Source organism: Osmerus eperlanus, chromosome 4, assembly GCF_963692335.1.
Source record: "Osmerus eperlanus chromosome 4, fOsmEpe2.1, whole genome shotgun sequence".
NCBI classification, from domain to species: Eukaryota; Metazoa; Chordata; class Actinopteri; order Osmeriformes; family Osmeridae; genus Osmerus; species Osmerus eperlanus.
In genome coordinates this window covers 21,453,212-21,469,448 of record NC_085021.1, presented here as the reverse complement: position 1 = coordinate 21,469,448, position 16,237 = coordinate 21,453,212, and the positions used below count along the sequence as shown (strand labels likewise).

The following is a 16,237-nucleotide window of genomic DNA, read 5'->3' as shown; positions in this document are numbered from 1 at the left end:
AAGGCCCAGAGCCACCCAAAGATTAACTCTGTGTTAAAATGAGAGTCCCCCGAGGTAGATTCATGATGCGGTGTGTTTGAAGAATTTACATCAACTGACCTCTGCATCAAGTCTAAGCAGTGAGCACCACAAGAGACTTCAAACGGCACCCTGGGAAGTTCCTCCCTAGATCTGGTTGAAACGTGGTGCCTCTTCACGTCTTTTATCCTTGCTCTGCCTCCAGCACCACTTCGCCCGCCTTTTCTAGAACCTAGATGTGCACACATCCACAAATACCTTCATAGCCACAAAAAGAATTCTCATTGGCTTGATTGGGACAAAGTAAAGCACTATAGCTAATAAGTACCACTATATTGACTCGTGCTAAATCTATATTTTCTTGTACTTTTCCCTAAAACAAGCTTGCCTAAGAATATACTTTTAAATAAACTTACATAAAAAAAATAAAAGCCTGGCCAAGGGATTAGCACATTAAGCCAAGAGTGATATAAAAGTAAAAAAAAAAAAATCATGATTAGAACATGGAGGAATATATGTATATGAATGTTTGAAGGAAAAGAGAAAAATCCTACAGAAAAATTGGTTCAAAATTGTTTTTGAAGGTTTCAGTGCACTTTGCATATACACCCATTCAAGAGCCAAATCTTGGACTGTTCCATAGTAAACACTACTAAGGAATTCTAAGGAATGTTTTGATTCAACTGTACGTGTTTGTAAACAGAGAATGCCCTCTTGTGACTCAGAGCTGTAACAGCAGAGCCTCCACCATGCTTTCAATTACATTTCATTTCCCAATGTTCGCAGTAAGATTATCACGTTCTGTCACGTTCCGCTGCTATCATTCCAATCAGGCAGATTTGTTTGAAGAAGTGTTGTGTAAGTGAAGTCATATTGGTAGCTAGTCACACCACAACACAAACCATAAGTGTGGATTAAGCATATTGCATCATCCCTTTGGAGAGTGACGAATGAGTCTTGTAACCAGTTCAGTTAACAGATTTATTATACCTCATAATTCTTATAAAACATGATCTCATTGCCCATGTTGAACAGCATTTCTCTTGATAAGATTAAATGTGCATGAAGAAGTGATACATACCCAAAGGAAATCCATACAGGCAGTAGTTTACAACAGCTATATTTTTAACAAATGTCCTGAAAATAAAGGCATCGTTTAAAAAATAATAAAACCGGGGAAAGGGGAGGGGGGTCTCTATGCTACCTCAACAACTGGAGTACCGTTTTCAAATGCAAGGTTGGCCTTTCAGAAAAGAATAAAAAGGGCCAACCCACCCATTTATTTCCCAGCCCTACTATTACAAGTATTTATGCATAATTAATTCATTAGCAATACTTGGTGACAGTTCCTTCGTCATTACACCCATACTACAAGCGTTTCGAAAAACTACCAGCAACCGTTTACAGGATCAATACCAAACTATTACAGGATTGTGAGATAAATGTGTTGTGTCCAACCAGTTTAAATGTGCAGTATATCTAGCATTTCATTAATCTACATGACGCAATCATTCCAAGTCTGTAATCTGACATAGAAAGCAAACCAAAAGAAGGAGGTGCTCTTTGGGTTTATGTTATTATACTGAATACTTAACCATTTCAATTTTAAAACATTTGAGTCTGCCAGCCAGTCAGGTTAGGATAGAACACACCTCCACGCATGTTTCAGAAAAGGACAAAATAACCTATTCTGAGGCACTATCGGGTTTGTTTTCAAATGTTTCGTTCTGATGTACAGATGTGAGATGGACGATGAGATCTCACCCCTCGAGCCAGGATGAAGAGTAGAGAAAACTAATCAGAAAACAAAGATTCTTACATGTTAGGTTGAGGTAATCTTGTACCATTATGAGCAGGTCCTACCCTTAATAATAAACATATTATCATTACTAATAATAATTGTGTTAGTAAAACCTATATCCCAATGTAATAAGATGTGATTGGCCCTCCACTCTCACTACACCTTGCAGGTATCCACAAGATGCAAGGTAAGTGGAGGAAACATGTAATAAAACACAACAGGTAATCCCTCCCTCACTCCCTCCCAACCCCCCCCCCCCCAAAAAAAAACAAATAAATACACAAAGTGAATAAGACTGGAGGGAAGCACTGGAAGGAATAATACTCTGTCTAAGGAGGCCCAGTGTTCCCCACCCAGGGCCCACCACCCCCTAGTCTTCACACGGTCCTCCCCTCCTCCTCCTCCTCCCTCACCACGGAGCCAGAAGGTGTCGTCAGTGTTCAGGAGAAAAGGCCACTGTGGAGCGAAGTGTTGGTCGCTTCCGTTGCCAGAGGGAGGGCCGGGTCAAGAAGCAGCAGTTCGTCCGCAGTCGCCTCATGCATCACTCAGTACCTGAAACAAGAAACAGGAGGATGGTCAGTCCGCACACACAGCAACATACAAAAACGATCTAAATTATATTACTATCGTACGAATGTATATATATATTTTTTTTTTTAATTTTTATTACCTTTCTTGCAAACTCTGGGAGGATGAAGGATGCTTTGTGGATCTCTGGGTTGTAGTATCTAAGGCTCATGCTCTCTACCTCATCCTGTGGCAGTGTTCTGGCAGGTTCTCGGAAATTAGTTTCCTTTAATAAAAGGCAAAAACCCCAGAAAGAAATAACTTGCAAGATTATTATTCGATACGACTGACATCAAATGCTTGACTATTTGTCAAATCATGATCATTCTAAACACACATTTTAGAACATATACTCGTAAAACATGTGTATGTTTTTGTAAAAATGCAACATTATATAATTATGAAAATTTCTACATGTATGGTAACTGGCTAAAAGCTGTGGCGAAAATGTAAAAGACTTGTACAACAGAAAAGAATGAGTTGTCATCATCTATCTAACGCACAGCGTTTTTACTGCACAGCATGAAGCCAATCTGCCCGCTGGGATAGGTGGGAATGGTGCAGTAGGCGTAGTCCACCATGGGGAATAGGGTCCTGCAGAAGGTCCTCATCTCTTTTAGCAGCTCCAAATGGAGCCATTGACACTCTCCTGTTTGAAACGAGAGGAGAGAAAGAGAAGAGGAATGCACGTCAGCTGCTGGTGGAGCTGCTGGAGGAAAGGAGGGAGTGGAGGAGGAGAGTGAAGAGGAAGGGGTGGGCCCCTTCCTTCTCCATTAAAACATTCCACACATCAGTGCTCGCATAGCTCAAAATTAATATGCCGACATGTCATTGCCACGATTCATCTCCACCCAGTCAGACATCATCTAAAAAATAACTTAAACAGTGGCTGTCCATCATGAGTAAATTAGCTAGCTCCCAGCTAACATTAATTACAACCCATGGACGGAGTGGGAGGGGGCTTCTGGAGCGTGAGCCCCGATTGCTTTCTCAAAAGCCCAGAATCTTCTGAAGAAAATGTGTTTGGGGAAAACTGTTGAAACTATTTTGTTTAGTTTTAAAAGCTTAAAAAGGCATCTGAAATAACTGAGTATTCAGTAGGAAAGTATATCTGTCAAAATATTTCAATCTGTGATATTTTCTTACTGTTGAAAAGCATCTTTCCTTGATTCTAAAGCTTGAAAAGTTTAAAAGACAGGAGGTTTTACACCATTTAATGTCAATAGAGAAAGTACTCATGCATCTGTCCTCAGTGTGTAGACAAGTACAGTCGTGCTCTAACATCATAGCACTAAACAATGCAACATAGTACGTTGTTTGGCTCTATGTCAAGAAGACACCAGTGCAGTGGTTCTTAACCCTGTCCTCAGGGAACCCCTGTCCTGCATGTTTTAGATGTTTCCCTGCTCCAACACACCTGATTCAAATAAATGGGTCGTTATATAGCTCTGTAGAAGCCTGGTAACGAACATGCATTTGAATACTGTGTGTTGGAGCCAAGAAACATCTAAAACATGCAGGACGGGATCCCTGAGGACAGGGTTAAGAACCACTGCACCAGTGCATTACTTTCAAAATACTAGCATGGAATGTCTCTCAAGTGCAGACAAGTCAAGCTATGCACACTTGGGTACAAACGTGGGCTTTGTCATTCAAAATGGCTTTAAGTCTCACCAGATGAAACAAGACTTTGTTTGGTTCATCAAGGTCAGAATTTAGATTTGCAGCAAGTAAGATTGAATTTCTCAAATAATAATAGGGAATACAATGTGTGGATTAAATATAATTTTTCTGTACTCGCAAAGTTGTGTATATTTAAATAGTTAATGTTAAATGCCTAACTGTAGGTAAGTGTAAACTGTAACTGGTGCTTTAGTCAGAGCTAGCTTGCTCGCTAAGCATTGCAAAGCTGGCTAGGTTTGAGCCTTGCACAGTAAACAAACCAGACAAGCAACAAACTTACAAATGGATGTCTGACTGCACAGAATAACAAGGAGTCTAACGTAATGTTTATATTACATTAAGCTCACAAAGCAGTATTTTGCCCTCAAATTAATTCAAAAAAGAAGTCTGTTCCAAGCCTACTAGCACTAGTTCACATTGAAATTCTGACATTGATTTATGCCCCACAACTGTATGGATTAGCTTTGTCTAAACACATTATGTTTATGTAATGCAATCTGCATCACCTTGGCAGCAAAGAATTCCACCGTCCCGCAAGGCTGTCTTCATCAGTTGATAGTACGACTCTTTGAACAAACTTTCTGCAGGCCCTGTGACAAACAGAACTCTCTGTGAGCATATAATCTCAGAGTGGTTAAGGAGAACAGTATTTTCCACAAGAAAATATTGATCATTCCTCCTGACAAGGACACCAATTATGTATTTCTTGTCAGAAATTACTTGAATTGATGAGCAAAAAGGCCTTACCAACAGGATCAGAGGAGTCAGTTATAATGACATCAAAAGCATCCTGGTTCTGCTTCATGAACTCAAAGCCGTCTCCAACGTTGAGCGTGAGCTTAGGACTGAAGAAACCCTTAGCCATGCCAGGGAGGTACTTCTTAGAAACGTTGATGACATCCTATAGGACACAGGTGACAACCGACATGTTGTAGCATGAGAACCGATTCTTCTTCAAATGTGATCACGATTTTGACATTTTGGAAATATTGGCACCTACCTCATCTATCTCACACTGAATCACTGACTCCACCAGGGTATGTTTCACCACCTCTCTCAGAACTCCACCATCACCTCCACCGATAATCAGTACCTACACGCAGAAATGACATTTTTAACATCGGATTACACAGCACATTATCTGGGAGAGCCTTATTCCAAAGGGATTTTGACTAGATTCCATGAGAATCAATGATAATAAGATTACTTATGAAGATACCTTCTTTGGACATGGGTGGCTACACAGAGGTAGGTTGGCAATCATTTCCTGGTAGGCAAACTCGTCTCTCTCTGTACATTGAATGATTCCATCAAGTACCAGGACATTGCCATAGGTCTTACTGCAAATACACAATATTAAATCAATAGACAGATTTTAATGGTAGACTAGCTAATCATAGCTTTCAAGATTAGATAAACAAGTAGTTTGTTATTACACGTGGCGTTAAGAAATAGATGAATTATGTTATTACATGAATTGTAGAACTGATTTACTGGAAGAAAAAAAAAAAAAAAAAGACAAGACATACAGCAAGCTAGCGCCGGTGGGTTATACATGTAAACTGTGTGAAGGGGGGGGGGGGGGGTTGTATATAGCGGACAAGTTATCCCTTTACTTGTCAGCGTGAGAAATAGTTGAAATGCGTGACAAATACAAGGTGTGTGAGATCGTGAGAAATGGCTGGAATGCGTTAGCTTGAGAGCTCCGTTGAGACGGTCAACTGAGTTTACTATATAACTAAGCTAATGAGTTAGCTAGTAAGAAGCCAAGAACCAGCTGTTACTAAAGCTAGCTAGGAGCCTTCAAAAGTGAAGCTGAATTAAACAAAGCCAATAAGCTAGTTAGCAAGCAAGCCACCTACCAAGTGACGTAAACTCCTTTCTAAAAACTAAATTAGCGAGCTAATGAAACAGATTAAGTTATGTCCGGTCAGACAGATCGCTCACTTAAAGAGCATGCTAGCTCGTTTACTGACCTCTTGAAAACCATGACATCTTGAAATTGAGATTTTTTGTGGTAGAGCACCTCTTCCACTTCGAGACTCATCGCTTGCCCCGGCCATAGCGTGCACGTTTCAGTGAACCATCCATCTTTAATGCTGTCCATTACCGAGGAGTGACAAATGTATGTAACAGTATTATATCAGTAAAAACACAAATAATTACAGAAGTTGCATTAGCTAGCTAGCTGACTGGCAGCAACACAGCTGGCTAGCTGATGCGAGGGCTTGATGTGACTACAGACACGTTGAGCGTCTTCTTTCTTACAACCTAACGCGATTGCTCATTATAGCGAATGAAATAACACTGACGTCAAAAGACGATCCACATCGACCAATGTAATTGCAGGGGAGGTGGGTCCAAATGATGTTTGTTCGACTCCGGACCTGTCCTGGTGCCCACGTGAAAGTTCTTTGGTTGTGTCAGAGAAACGGGCTCTGGTTGTGTGCAAGAAATCTGTGCTAACGACTTTCATTGACAACTTCCGTCTCTGATATTTTGGGTGGCACGGTCGGTGTTTACGTTTCAGTTATAACAATACTTTTGCTTTTTTATAATAATTACAAAAAAAATCTCGTTTTCTAAAAAGAATTTTAATAAGCAGGTTATGTCAATTCTTCCCGTTACAGAAAAACGGTATGCACCAGAACCACAAAAGCAAAACAATACACTTTCATTCAATGGTTGAAATAAACAAATCAGTACTCCTATCTTTTGGGCCAGTTTTGACGAGATCCTCTGCAATAAAGATAAAAAAACTTGTAAATTGTGAATCAGTGAAAACTACCATATTTAGCAGAAAAGCGACATTACACACAAAAGCATAGCTTATCAGAAATGTGATAATTTTCTGTCTCAGACTTGTTGCTCAAACATAATAAATATTTTTAAACCAAAATGTCAATGAAACAAATGGGCGCATAAAATGTCAAATTCCAACAATAGAAATGTATTTCACAGGTCCCTATTAAAGAACAAACATGGACATTTTACCTGTCAGATTTTCCAGCCATATAGGACATGCTTCTGTTTCCAGCAGATGTGTTGGATTTTTTCCCTTTTGCGTTGTTCTACGTAAACAAAACATAAACTATGTTTTAGTACATCTGTGGAGAAAAACCTTGATGGCTCTCTAGACATATATAACGCCTATGACTAACTAGTATACCTTTTTCTTGGGATTGTGGCCTTGTCTGTTCGGATCAAATTGTGAACCATCCTTTGATTTATCTCCTAGTAGAACACTGAGTTAGATACGCATACAACACATCATTCACAGAAACATTAAAATGTATTTGCGTGTCATGTAAAGTGCAACATACCAGCAAAAACTTTGAAGTCAGACTGACTGTAGTCAAAAGGCTGAAAATCAGGCGTTGGAGAGGAGTCTTCCACTTTTGCCTTCTCTGCAGATTTCATTTGTTTTTTACTGGGTTTGGGCGTCCCTTCCCCCCCTTCGCTGACAATCCTCTCTCTCTTCTTTCCTCCAGGTTTTGAACATTCCTGATATGGATAAAGTACAATACATTCAAGGAGTAATCCTTCATGATATTAAGGTGTTGTGCCTCTGCAATCAAACATCAGGGAAATACAGACAATCAACCCTAAAGGAGAGTGTTGGTGTAAAAGTCCAATTTATTAGACCGAGCAAACAGGAAGTTTGGAAGGAAACAGGAATGACATACTGCAGCTTGCTGCCGCACAGTAGGAACATCCTGTAGAGACTCTTGGTAGCTTTGTTTGGACTTTTTCCTTTCCTCTGTGGAACCAGACGTGTAATTGTAGGATGGATTGCATAAAAATAATAAATCAAAAAAGCAGACAAGTCACATTTAAATTAGATTAATCTCTCGCTAAATACAGTTTATATATTTATTTATTTTTCCTCTACGAATTCACCATACCTGACACCTTCTTTGCCTCCTCCTTGACCTTCCGTCTGTCCTCTACCTCTTTCTGCTGCTGTTCAATACTCTGTAGCTTCCATCTGTTACTGATCTGTGAGGCGGTGGAACAGAAATAAATTCAAGAACAATCAAACCAAAGGAGATTCAGAAACTAAAACGTGCAGATTTGGTTTCCGAGTTTTGGTCGGCAAGCTTTTCAGAAGCTTCACACATACCCAAGTCAACATTTTATCTACTGCTACAATTAATATTCTACACACCTCGTATATTTTTGTCGATGGATCAAACTTGGCGTTTTTGTTGATGTGGATGTCCTTTGAAGGTAGGTACTAAAATCAAAAGGATGGGAAAAATTTGTACCAACAACTTCAATAAAAAATACCCTGCTTCCTGCTCATTGAGTATCTCACCATTCGGAAGGGGTTTTGGAAAGATTCAACAATCCTGGAGGCTTTCTGTTCGGCTACGGTTAGTTGCCCAGGCTCTTTCACGGTGTCAGCATCCTTCAAAGACACAAAAACAAACACTTAGCTAGACTCAAAGCCATGTTTAGCAATGTACAGGTTTTTTTTTTAAAAGAAAGAAAAAAAAACTGAGCAAAAAGGAGACACAAACTAATGGCAGTGGAGTGTTGGCACTTACCTCAAAAACTGTGATTTTAGCTGAGGCAACGAGACCACTTATATTTGGCGAATCCATCTTCACCGCTGGTTCCTCTTCAGAGAAGAGTGTTCCCTTTTTAGTTGGCAATTCTGGGAAGACATGCCAAAGAAGTTCAACTCTTATTAATCACAGAGAGTGTCATGTACTAAAAGGGAATGCTTCTGATATACAGTATCGTGCAAAAGTTTTGGGCACAATTAAAAAAAGTTTAGCAAAAATGCTTTAAGAAATAATGAAGGTAAAAGACGATTTTTTTGTGTGTGCTAAATTGCACATTTATATTGTCATACAAATACAGAATACAAAAGAAGAAATACATGACAATAGTCATGTATAAATCTTGGATGCCTAAGACTTCTTCACATCTGCTTACCATTTGGGGAGAAGATGGGTAGATCGCTCTCAGAGACTCTTGAGTTATCATGAGGACCAAACATGGTAACCTCTGGCTGAAATACACAACACACAATCACCTAATGCTGCAACCATTTCTGCTAATGAATGACCACTGGTAGACATTTAAAACAAGATATTGTGTTGCAATACGAACACCGTCAAGTTCTAAAAACCTTTTTTTTGGGCGTGAGTCCTTTCTTTTTCTCTGCCATGATTTCCGCCTGAGAACAAAGAATATTTAAGGTCGAAACTGATTCAGATCGGTACACTCCACACATTTCTGAAACCTTTTCAAAATGGGAATAGGAGTTTCAGGACCTGTGGGGGACCTCACCTTGAGCAGGGGCATTTCCCTGGCCTGCTGCATTAGCAGGTGAAGCTCATTGACCTGCTGCCTGACCATCGGGGGGACAGGGTTACAGCAAGCAATGATGCCTTGAGGCTCTCTGGGTGAAAAGAAACATTAATAAAAAGGAGTTACGACCTCAGGTGTTTGTTTCACCGTATCACATATAGGTTAAAGGAGGGTAGGAATCAGTTTGACTTACTTTGGGAGTTCCTCGGATATCTTGGTCATCATGTGATTGGGCAGCACATAACTAAAAGAATAAAATAAAAGGGAGAGGTATGCTTAAACCCAGTTTGAAGGAAAAGCGTAAAAACTTTTATTTATAATTATATTATTATTATTATTTATAATTTCACATTTGCACTGCTCTGGCATGGGCTTCTGCGAAGGAGGGCTCGGCGACATTAGCATGCAGCGCCACCGAGCTACTTCAATTTCAGACCGGGAATATGAGAATCTAAACCCCCTGAAAGAGAGCATGACCCCTGTCAGGTAAGATGCAAATGGGTCAGAGCAGGTTAGCTTACCCAGTACTCTCGTCCTCTTGTCTGGACAGCTTGTCCCTCCAGCCGTACAGCAGTCTGAAGGCAGTGAGCTGCTGCGTGTTGAATGTCTTCTTCTGTTTCTTCAGCAGGTCCATGTATGAGTCGTCTGTGAAGATGGGCTTGAGGTATCGCTGCACCAAAAACAAAAAAACAAAACGGTTATAAAGAAAAGGAGAGGCACATCCCAAGTAGAACAGCAAAGAAAAAAAAGAAAAAAAAACTGGGAAAAAAGATTTAAAAAAAAAAAGACCAAAAGACAATAGAAACAACATTTGAAGAAAAGGAAAAAATAAATAAAGAAGACAAGAGAAACTAATACTTAGTAACAGGGAAAAGAAAAGAAAAAATACAAAAAAAATTGAATGTGAGCGGCTTTCCTGTCGGGGTGTGGTCCAGTACCTTGAGACAGATGTCTCTGCTTTTGTTCCAGACAGTCCTCAGCAGAGCTGGCTGTCCGTGGCCCAGCTCGTATAGGTCGACCCTCATCCGGTCAAACACATACAGCAAGTAGTGGGTGTCTGCCCGCGCGTACTGGAACATCTCCTCAGGCAGGGGTCTGGACAGAAACATCATCAATAATATGAGTAATGTGTTGTCGTTGTATCTACTATTTGGAATATTCAATTTGTTCGTAGTATTTTTTTCAGTCAGTCGCATGACGTCTGTGTTACCGTATTCTCCAGTCGACCAGCTGGTAGCGTTTGTCAGAGTCCACGTTGCAGAAGTGCTTCAGCAGGTGGTCCAGGGAGTTCCGGCCGAGGTTGAGGGAGCGGGAAGCCTGGTGAGTGTCAAACATGTTGACCACGTACAGTCCAAAGTCCTTCTGCAGCCACTCTATGTCCGAGTCAGCACCGTGGAACACCTGATCAAAGCAGAACGTGCCGTCAACATTCCGAGTCCAAACACATGAATGATAGACTAAGAATTCCTAGTCTAGGAATTCTAGGGAGGGGGGGGGATTTGTTATTTTAGGGCCCATTAAACTTAAGTGATGTGATAACCTTGACAATTGTTGGGTCTGTGAAGGCCTCGTTCAAGATGTACAGATCACTGCGCAACTCCAATGTGTCTATGATGAAGTCTTCTTCTCTGGTGGAGATCTGCATCAGGCAGGTAATGCCCAGGAAGCTTCGATAGGAGTGGTGCTGGGAGACATAAAGCGTAGATCATGAGGATGAATCACACCAACTGAAACTAGCAGCATAGCACTAGAACATAAGCTCATGGATGAAAAGGATGAAAGAAAGTGTCTTGAATGTGTGAACTCCTCAATTGTGCAGACTCAGTGGCCTTCTCTAGCACAGCACTTCAATTACTATTCTTGCAATATATCAATTAAAGCACTAGTGTCTATTTATGTCTATATTCATAAACTTTCAAGACCTTGATTTCAAGGACAGGTGGAAATCCTGATCTACAGTCTTTTTACTGTACATTCATATGCTAGCTGCTAAGCCGTTTATGCATACTTATCTAAATACAGACTCAATTGCAGAAGAAAACACAACATGTTAAAACCATAGTGATCCAGCACATACCTCCAGATCAACAGCAAACTCAGATTCCTGACAGAGTTTCTCATTCAGGGTCGCCAGATCTTCCAGGGAGTATATGAACGAGCACTTCGTCTCTGTTAGAGATTTGTACATCTGGAAATGACCAAAATAAAAACAAATCATCTTCAAGTTTAGTCAGGGCTTGAAATAAACTTTTTTTACTTGGTGCACCGGTGCTCTCAACTTACAAAATTTAGGAGTACCCACCAAAAAGTGCGTTTTGTAAAGAATTTGTAAAACAGGTCGCACCGTAACAATCATCTGCGCTGGCACAAATGCTCCCAAATATATTTTGAGGTCGCAATTTCAAGCCCTGCTAGTCCATAGTGACCATCAGGGGAAACGAGGAGTCAGGAATGTTTGAAACCAACATTGACCGATTGTGTTTCAGACAACGGCGACTGAGGGAAGGGTTAGGTCTGATGGGGTTTACCTGAGGTTCTGGTTTGGACAGCAGTGCTTCTGGAGGGGTGAGATTCTCCAGCTCATACTGGTATGGGTGAGCAAACCTACAGGGACCAGAGCATGTACACACATTTTAGATGGAGACTTGAGATGATGAGTCATCCAGCTCTGAAGTAGGGCAGCGGATCTCAAACTGTGGAGCACAACGCCCCAGGGAGATGGTGGGGTGGAGAGAGGTATATTGCTTCAGAAAGAAGTGATAAAATCCTGTACGCTTTTATCCAAAGTGATGTACAGGATCAAGAATAAAATCCCCCATTTTACTCGATGTCACATCTAGGTCTGCAGCAAAACCTTCTACCACTGAGCTACACGCATCTCATGGGCTTCTCTGCTCTTTTCCTGAGAACAGTTTGAGAACCGCTCCCATACGATGGCTCTGTTCTCCAGAGCAGACCTTACATGTCCTCTACGTGCTCCTGCGTGCGCTGCTGATGGATGAGGTCGGCCAGGGCAGCCGGCACGTCCAGGTCCTCTGGTCTCTGTGCACGCATGCGATGGTTGGTGAAATCTACCATCGAGAGAAAAGAGAGCATTCAGTCATCAAGTCTCATCAGCACGTCTAGTCTACGGTCTCTACTCGCCCGGTCTTGTGAGAACCGACTTACACGTAGGTAGAGGTTTGATTCCGTTGGGCTTGATGAAGATCTTGGGCACATGCGGGGTGTTGCTGTTGTCAACTTTGTCCCGGAATTTCAGCTGAGGCCTGGCAATGTTTTTAGCCTGGAGGAGCCGGAATGTCTCTGATCCACCGCTAGCCCTGGAGTTTCCTCCCTGTCAGGGAGAGGAGGGGGGGGCATCACTCCCAGGACCCTGTCCAGCCCGGCCCAGGTCAGAGACACACACACACAACCCAGTCCAGAGATACAGACACACTGCAGTGTTTCCTCTACCATTATATTAGGGGGGCGCCCCGACCCCCCAACGGCACCCTGGAAGGTCAAGTTAATAAATAAATATATATATATCTTTTTTATTTTTTATTTTATATAGCACCAGATCACAAAATAAGTCATTTAAGGTTACCTTTCCTATAAAACAGGTCCATAGCTTGCTCTTTTATTAAACAAACTAAATGGCCTTATGTTATTTACCTTATTTACACGACGGCATGTAATTTCTGTCTCCCCCCCTCCCAAAGCTGTAAACCTAGGGGAAACACTGACACTCATTACTTAAGTCATGAGATTGTAACCCAACCCATGTTTCAGTACTGGGCATTCACAAGGGCCTATTTGAGGTCTAGGACACGAATATTCACCTGAATGCACTGAGAATAAATTTTGATGATTTTGAAATTGAAAGCATGTGTAGCATCACATCTAAAAGGAATCCTGAAGCAGGTCGGATGAGTGTTGTTGTTCAGACTGACAAATAGACATGTCCTAGGAGTCAGATGGCTGAGCGGTTAGGGAATCGGGCTATTAATCAGAAGGTTGTCGGTTCGATTCCTGGCCGTGCAAAATGACCTTTGCGTCACTCATTTTGGTCGGAGTTTACATGGCACCGGGTCCACAGGTTAAAGAGGCCCAACGCATGCTCGCCGACCAGATTCTGAGTGTGGAGCGAGCAAACCCGGATTCCCTTGTTATCGTACTCGGCGACTTTAACAAAGGTAATCTCAGCCACGAACTCCCTAAATACAGACAATTCATCAAATGCCCAACCAGAAAAGAGAACACTCTGGATCACTGCTACACTACAGTCAGTAGAGCCTACCACGCCGTCCCTCGTGCAGCACTGGGTCACTCTGACCATACCATGGTCCATCTGATTCCTGCATACAGGCAGAAATTAAAGCTCTGTAAACCTGTTGTGAGGACATCAAAACAGTGGACCAGTGAGGCTATGGAGGATCTGCAGGACTCTGCTTCTGTCTGGAGAGGGCTCAGGCAGATTACCAACTACAAGCCCAGAGCCCCCCACTCCACTAACGACTCCCACCTGGCCAACAACTTGAATGAGTTCTACTGTAGATTTGAAAGACAATTGGACTGCCCTGAACTACCCCTTCCCACCCACGAGGCCTCCTCCCTCACCCCCTCTACAGTGACAACTCTCTCCATTCAGGAGGGTGAAGTTAACAGACTTTTCAAGAGGCAGAACCCCCGCAAAGCAGCTGGGCCAGACTGTCTCTCCTGCCACCCTCAAGCACTGCGCTGACCAGCTGTCTCCGGTGTTCACCTACATCTTTAACACCTCCCTGGAGACATGCCATGTGCCAGCCTGTCTCAAGTCCTCCACCATCATCGTGCCCAAAAAGCCAAGGCCAACAGGACTAAATGACTACAGACCCGTCGCCCTGACCTCTGTGGTAATTAAGTCTTTTGAGCGCCTTGTGCTGGCACACCTCAAAGCCATCACAGACCCTTTCCTGGACCCACTGCAGTTTGCCTACAGAGCCAACAGATCTGTGGATGATGCCGTTAACATGGCCCTCCACTTTACCCTACAGCACCTTGACTCCCCAGCATCCTATGCCAGGATCCTGTTTGTGGACTTCAGCTCTGCCTTCAACACCATCATCCCTGCCCTGCTTCAGGACAAGCTCTCCCAGATGATCGTGCCTGACTCCACCTGCAGATGGATCACAGACTTCCTGTCTGACAGGAAGCAGTGCGTTAAGCTGGGAACACAAGTCTCTGACTCCCGGTCCATCAGCACCGGATCTCCTCAGGGCTGCGTCCTTTCCCCTCTGCTCTTCTCCCTGTACACCAACAGCTGCACCTCCAGTCATCCGTCTGTCAAACTTCTGAAGTTTGTGGACGACACCACCCTCATTGGGCTCATCTCTGATGGGGATGAGTCTGACTATAGGTGGGAAGCTGACAACCTGGTGGACCTGGTGTAGCCAGAACAACTTAGAGCTCAATGCTCTTAAGACAGTGGAGATGGCTGTGGACTTCAGGAAGAATACAGCCCCACTCACATGTTTAGTGTTTTGCACCTCCCTGCCACAGTAAATTCCGTGTTTGTATAACATACATGGCGAATAAACCGAATTCTGATTCTGATGACGCTGTGTACTTGGGCAAGGCACTTCACCCTACTTGCCTCGGGGGGGAATGTCCCTGTACTTACTGTAAGTCGCTCTGGATAAGAGCGTCTGCTAAATGACTAAATGTAATGTCATCCTCACCTTCCTGTTCCAGCTGGACACCACAATCTTAGGGGCCTGATAGCCAGCAGGCATGACGGGCTGCTGAGTCCTGTTGACTCCTGCAGCTTCGTCCAGCAGAATACCCTGGACACAACAAAAACAAACCATACTTGTTTCCCCTTTCAAATAGTTCCATAAGGTTGTGTGAGGCTGTAGGTGGTGGTGATGTTGTCTGGGGTTATTTTACATGTTTTCTATGGTGTTTCTTAATGTGTGCCATGGATTGTTTTGTTTATATGCTGGTCTTGCTGCAGAATTAATTGCTATTAGGGGACACGAACAAATAAATGAATGCGATATATTAAGAATGTCCTACATACCACTTTCTCCAAGATTACGTCGTTGGAATCCACCACCAAGTCAAATCTGTCCTCCAACCCGGTCAGTTTGTTGCGGTCTCTCATGTGCGCTCTGCAGCCGTGATGCTGCATAATCTGACTCATGCTAACACCGAGACGGAGAGACGGCGTTATAAAACAGTCCTCACGTGACACAGACCGTAAACCTAATAATTTTGCTCTTTACACTCACCAGTGCAACAACCCATCTCCTTGAGTCGCACAGAACTCCTGAAACCCCGGAAAGCTACGGTACAAGTCGAATTCATCACCGACTTGAGGGAGACTGGCAGCTGCTTTGGTAGCAGCTACAACTGTTCCCAGTCCGTACTGTGAAGGAAAAGAATAACTGTTTATGATTCCACAACTGTAGCTTGGTAGGAAAGACAGTCTACACTACAGCGCAACTAAGTACAGACAAATGTTGCTACAACCAAATGCTACAACGTTAGCTGCACGTTTGGATATTACCATATAGAAACATAGAAACAAAAATCTGTACAGAGTTAATGGAATGATCCACGTTGTATTCGCAGCTAGACTTTCTAGCTAGCTTAGCTGCTTTTACACTGCAAGGTACATGTGCAATTACCTTCATGAATGCATCGACATCCTTAAAGCCGGGATAAAACTCGCCCTCTTCTGCGGATGGATCCTCGCTAGATGACATATCGACGTCTTGTTTTCTACTCTTTAACTCAGAACCTGAAGAATCCATCTCAGATTTGTGTACATGTGAGCAGCCGAGTCAATCGAACTCTTCCTGTCTCCCTTCTTCTGTGGCACCG

At 42.6% G+C, this 16,237-nt stretch overlaps 2 protein-coding genes across 2 annotated transcripts; both read right to left on the bottom strand.

The window, feature by feature from the left end:
• Nucleotides 1-985: 985 nt before the first annotated feature.
• Nucleotides 986-6,348, bottom strand: srm (spermidine synthase). Its single transcript, XM_062460259.1, has 8 exons — nt 6,046-6,348; nt 5,289-5,409; nt 5,070-5,162; nt 4,817-4,970; nt 4,576-4,659; nt 2,890-3,035; nt 2,490-2,612; nt 986-2,371 (listed from the first exon to the last, which is right to left on the bottom strand). The coding sequence occupies exons 1-8, from the start codon at nt 6,174-6,176 to the stop codon at nt 2,354-2,356; spliced, it is 870 nt and encodes a 289-aa protein (XP_062316243.1). The 5' UTR covers nt 6,177-6,348; the 3' UTR covers nt 986-2,353.
• A 298-nt stretch (nt 6,349-6,646) lies between these two features.
• Nucleotides 6,647-16,237, bottom strand: exosc10 (exosome component 10). Its single transcript, XM_062460257.1, has 25 exons — nt 16,042-16,237; nt 15,643-15,779; nt 15,432-15,555; nt 15,091-15,195; nt 12,560-12,725; nt 12,354-12,462; nt 11,920-11,995; nt 11,469-11,579; nt 10,932-11,075; nt 10,602-10,792; nt 10,330-10,486; nt 9,913-10,061; nt 9,585-9,635; nt 9,371-9,482; nt 9,210-9,257; nt 9,014-9,089; nt 8,620-8,729; nt 8,388-8,480; nt 8,238-8,306; nt 7,975-8,068; nt 7,756-7,829; nt 7,393-7,573; nt 7,239-7,303; nt 7,064-7,140; nt 6,647-6,808 (listed from the first exon to the last, which is right to left on the bottom strand). The coding sequence occupies exons 1-25, from the start codon at nt 16,165-16,167 to the stop codon at nt 6,778-6,780; spliced, it is 2,676 nt and encodes an 891-aa protein (XP_062316241.1). The 5' UTR covers nt 16,168-16,237; the 3' UTR covers nt 6,647-6,777.

What these genes read in the sequence shown, in the direction of transcription:
- srm (XM_062460259.1), bottom strand. Translation starts at nt 6,176, where the DNA reads ATGGACAGCATTAAAGATGGATGGTTCACTGAAACGTGCACGCTATGG. An exon ending in TGACTCCTCTGATCCTGTTG is followed by an intron (nt 4,660 to 4,816) that starts GTAAGGCCTTTT and finishes TGTTTGTCACAG; the next exon opens with GGCCTGCAGAAAGTTTGTTC. An exon ending in TGCTGTGCAGTAAAAACGCT is followed by an intron (nt 2,613 to 2,889) that starts GTGCGTTAGATA and finishes CTTTTATTAAAG; the next exon opens with GAAACTAATTTCCGAGAACC.
- exosc10 (XM_062460257.1), bottom strand. Translation starts at nt 16,167, where the DNA reads ATGGATTCTTCAGGTTCTGAGTTAAAGAGTAGAAAACAAGACGTCGAT. An exon ending in CAGGAGCACGTAGAGGACAT is followed by an intron (nt 11,996 to 12,353) that starts GTAAGGTCTGCT and finishes TGGTCCCTGTAG; the next exon opens with GTTTGCTCACCCATACCAGT. An exon ending in GCCACAATCCCAAGAAAAAG is followed by an intron (nt 7,141 to 7,238) that starts GTATACTAGTTA and finishes TTGTTTACGTAG; the next exon opens with AACAACGCAAAAGGGAAAAA.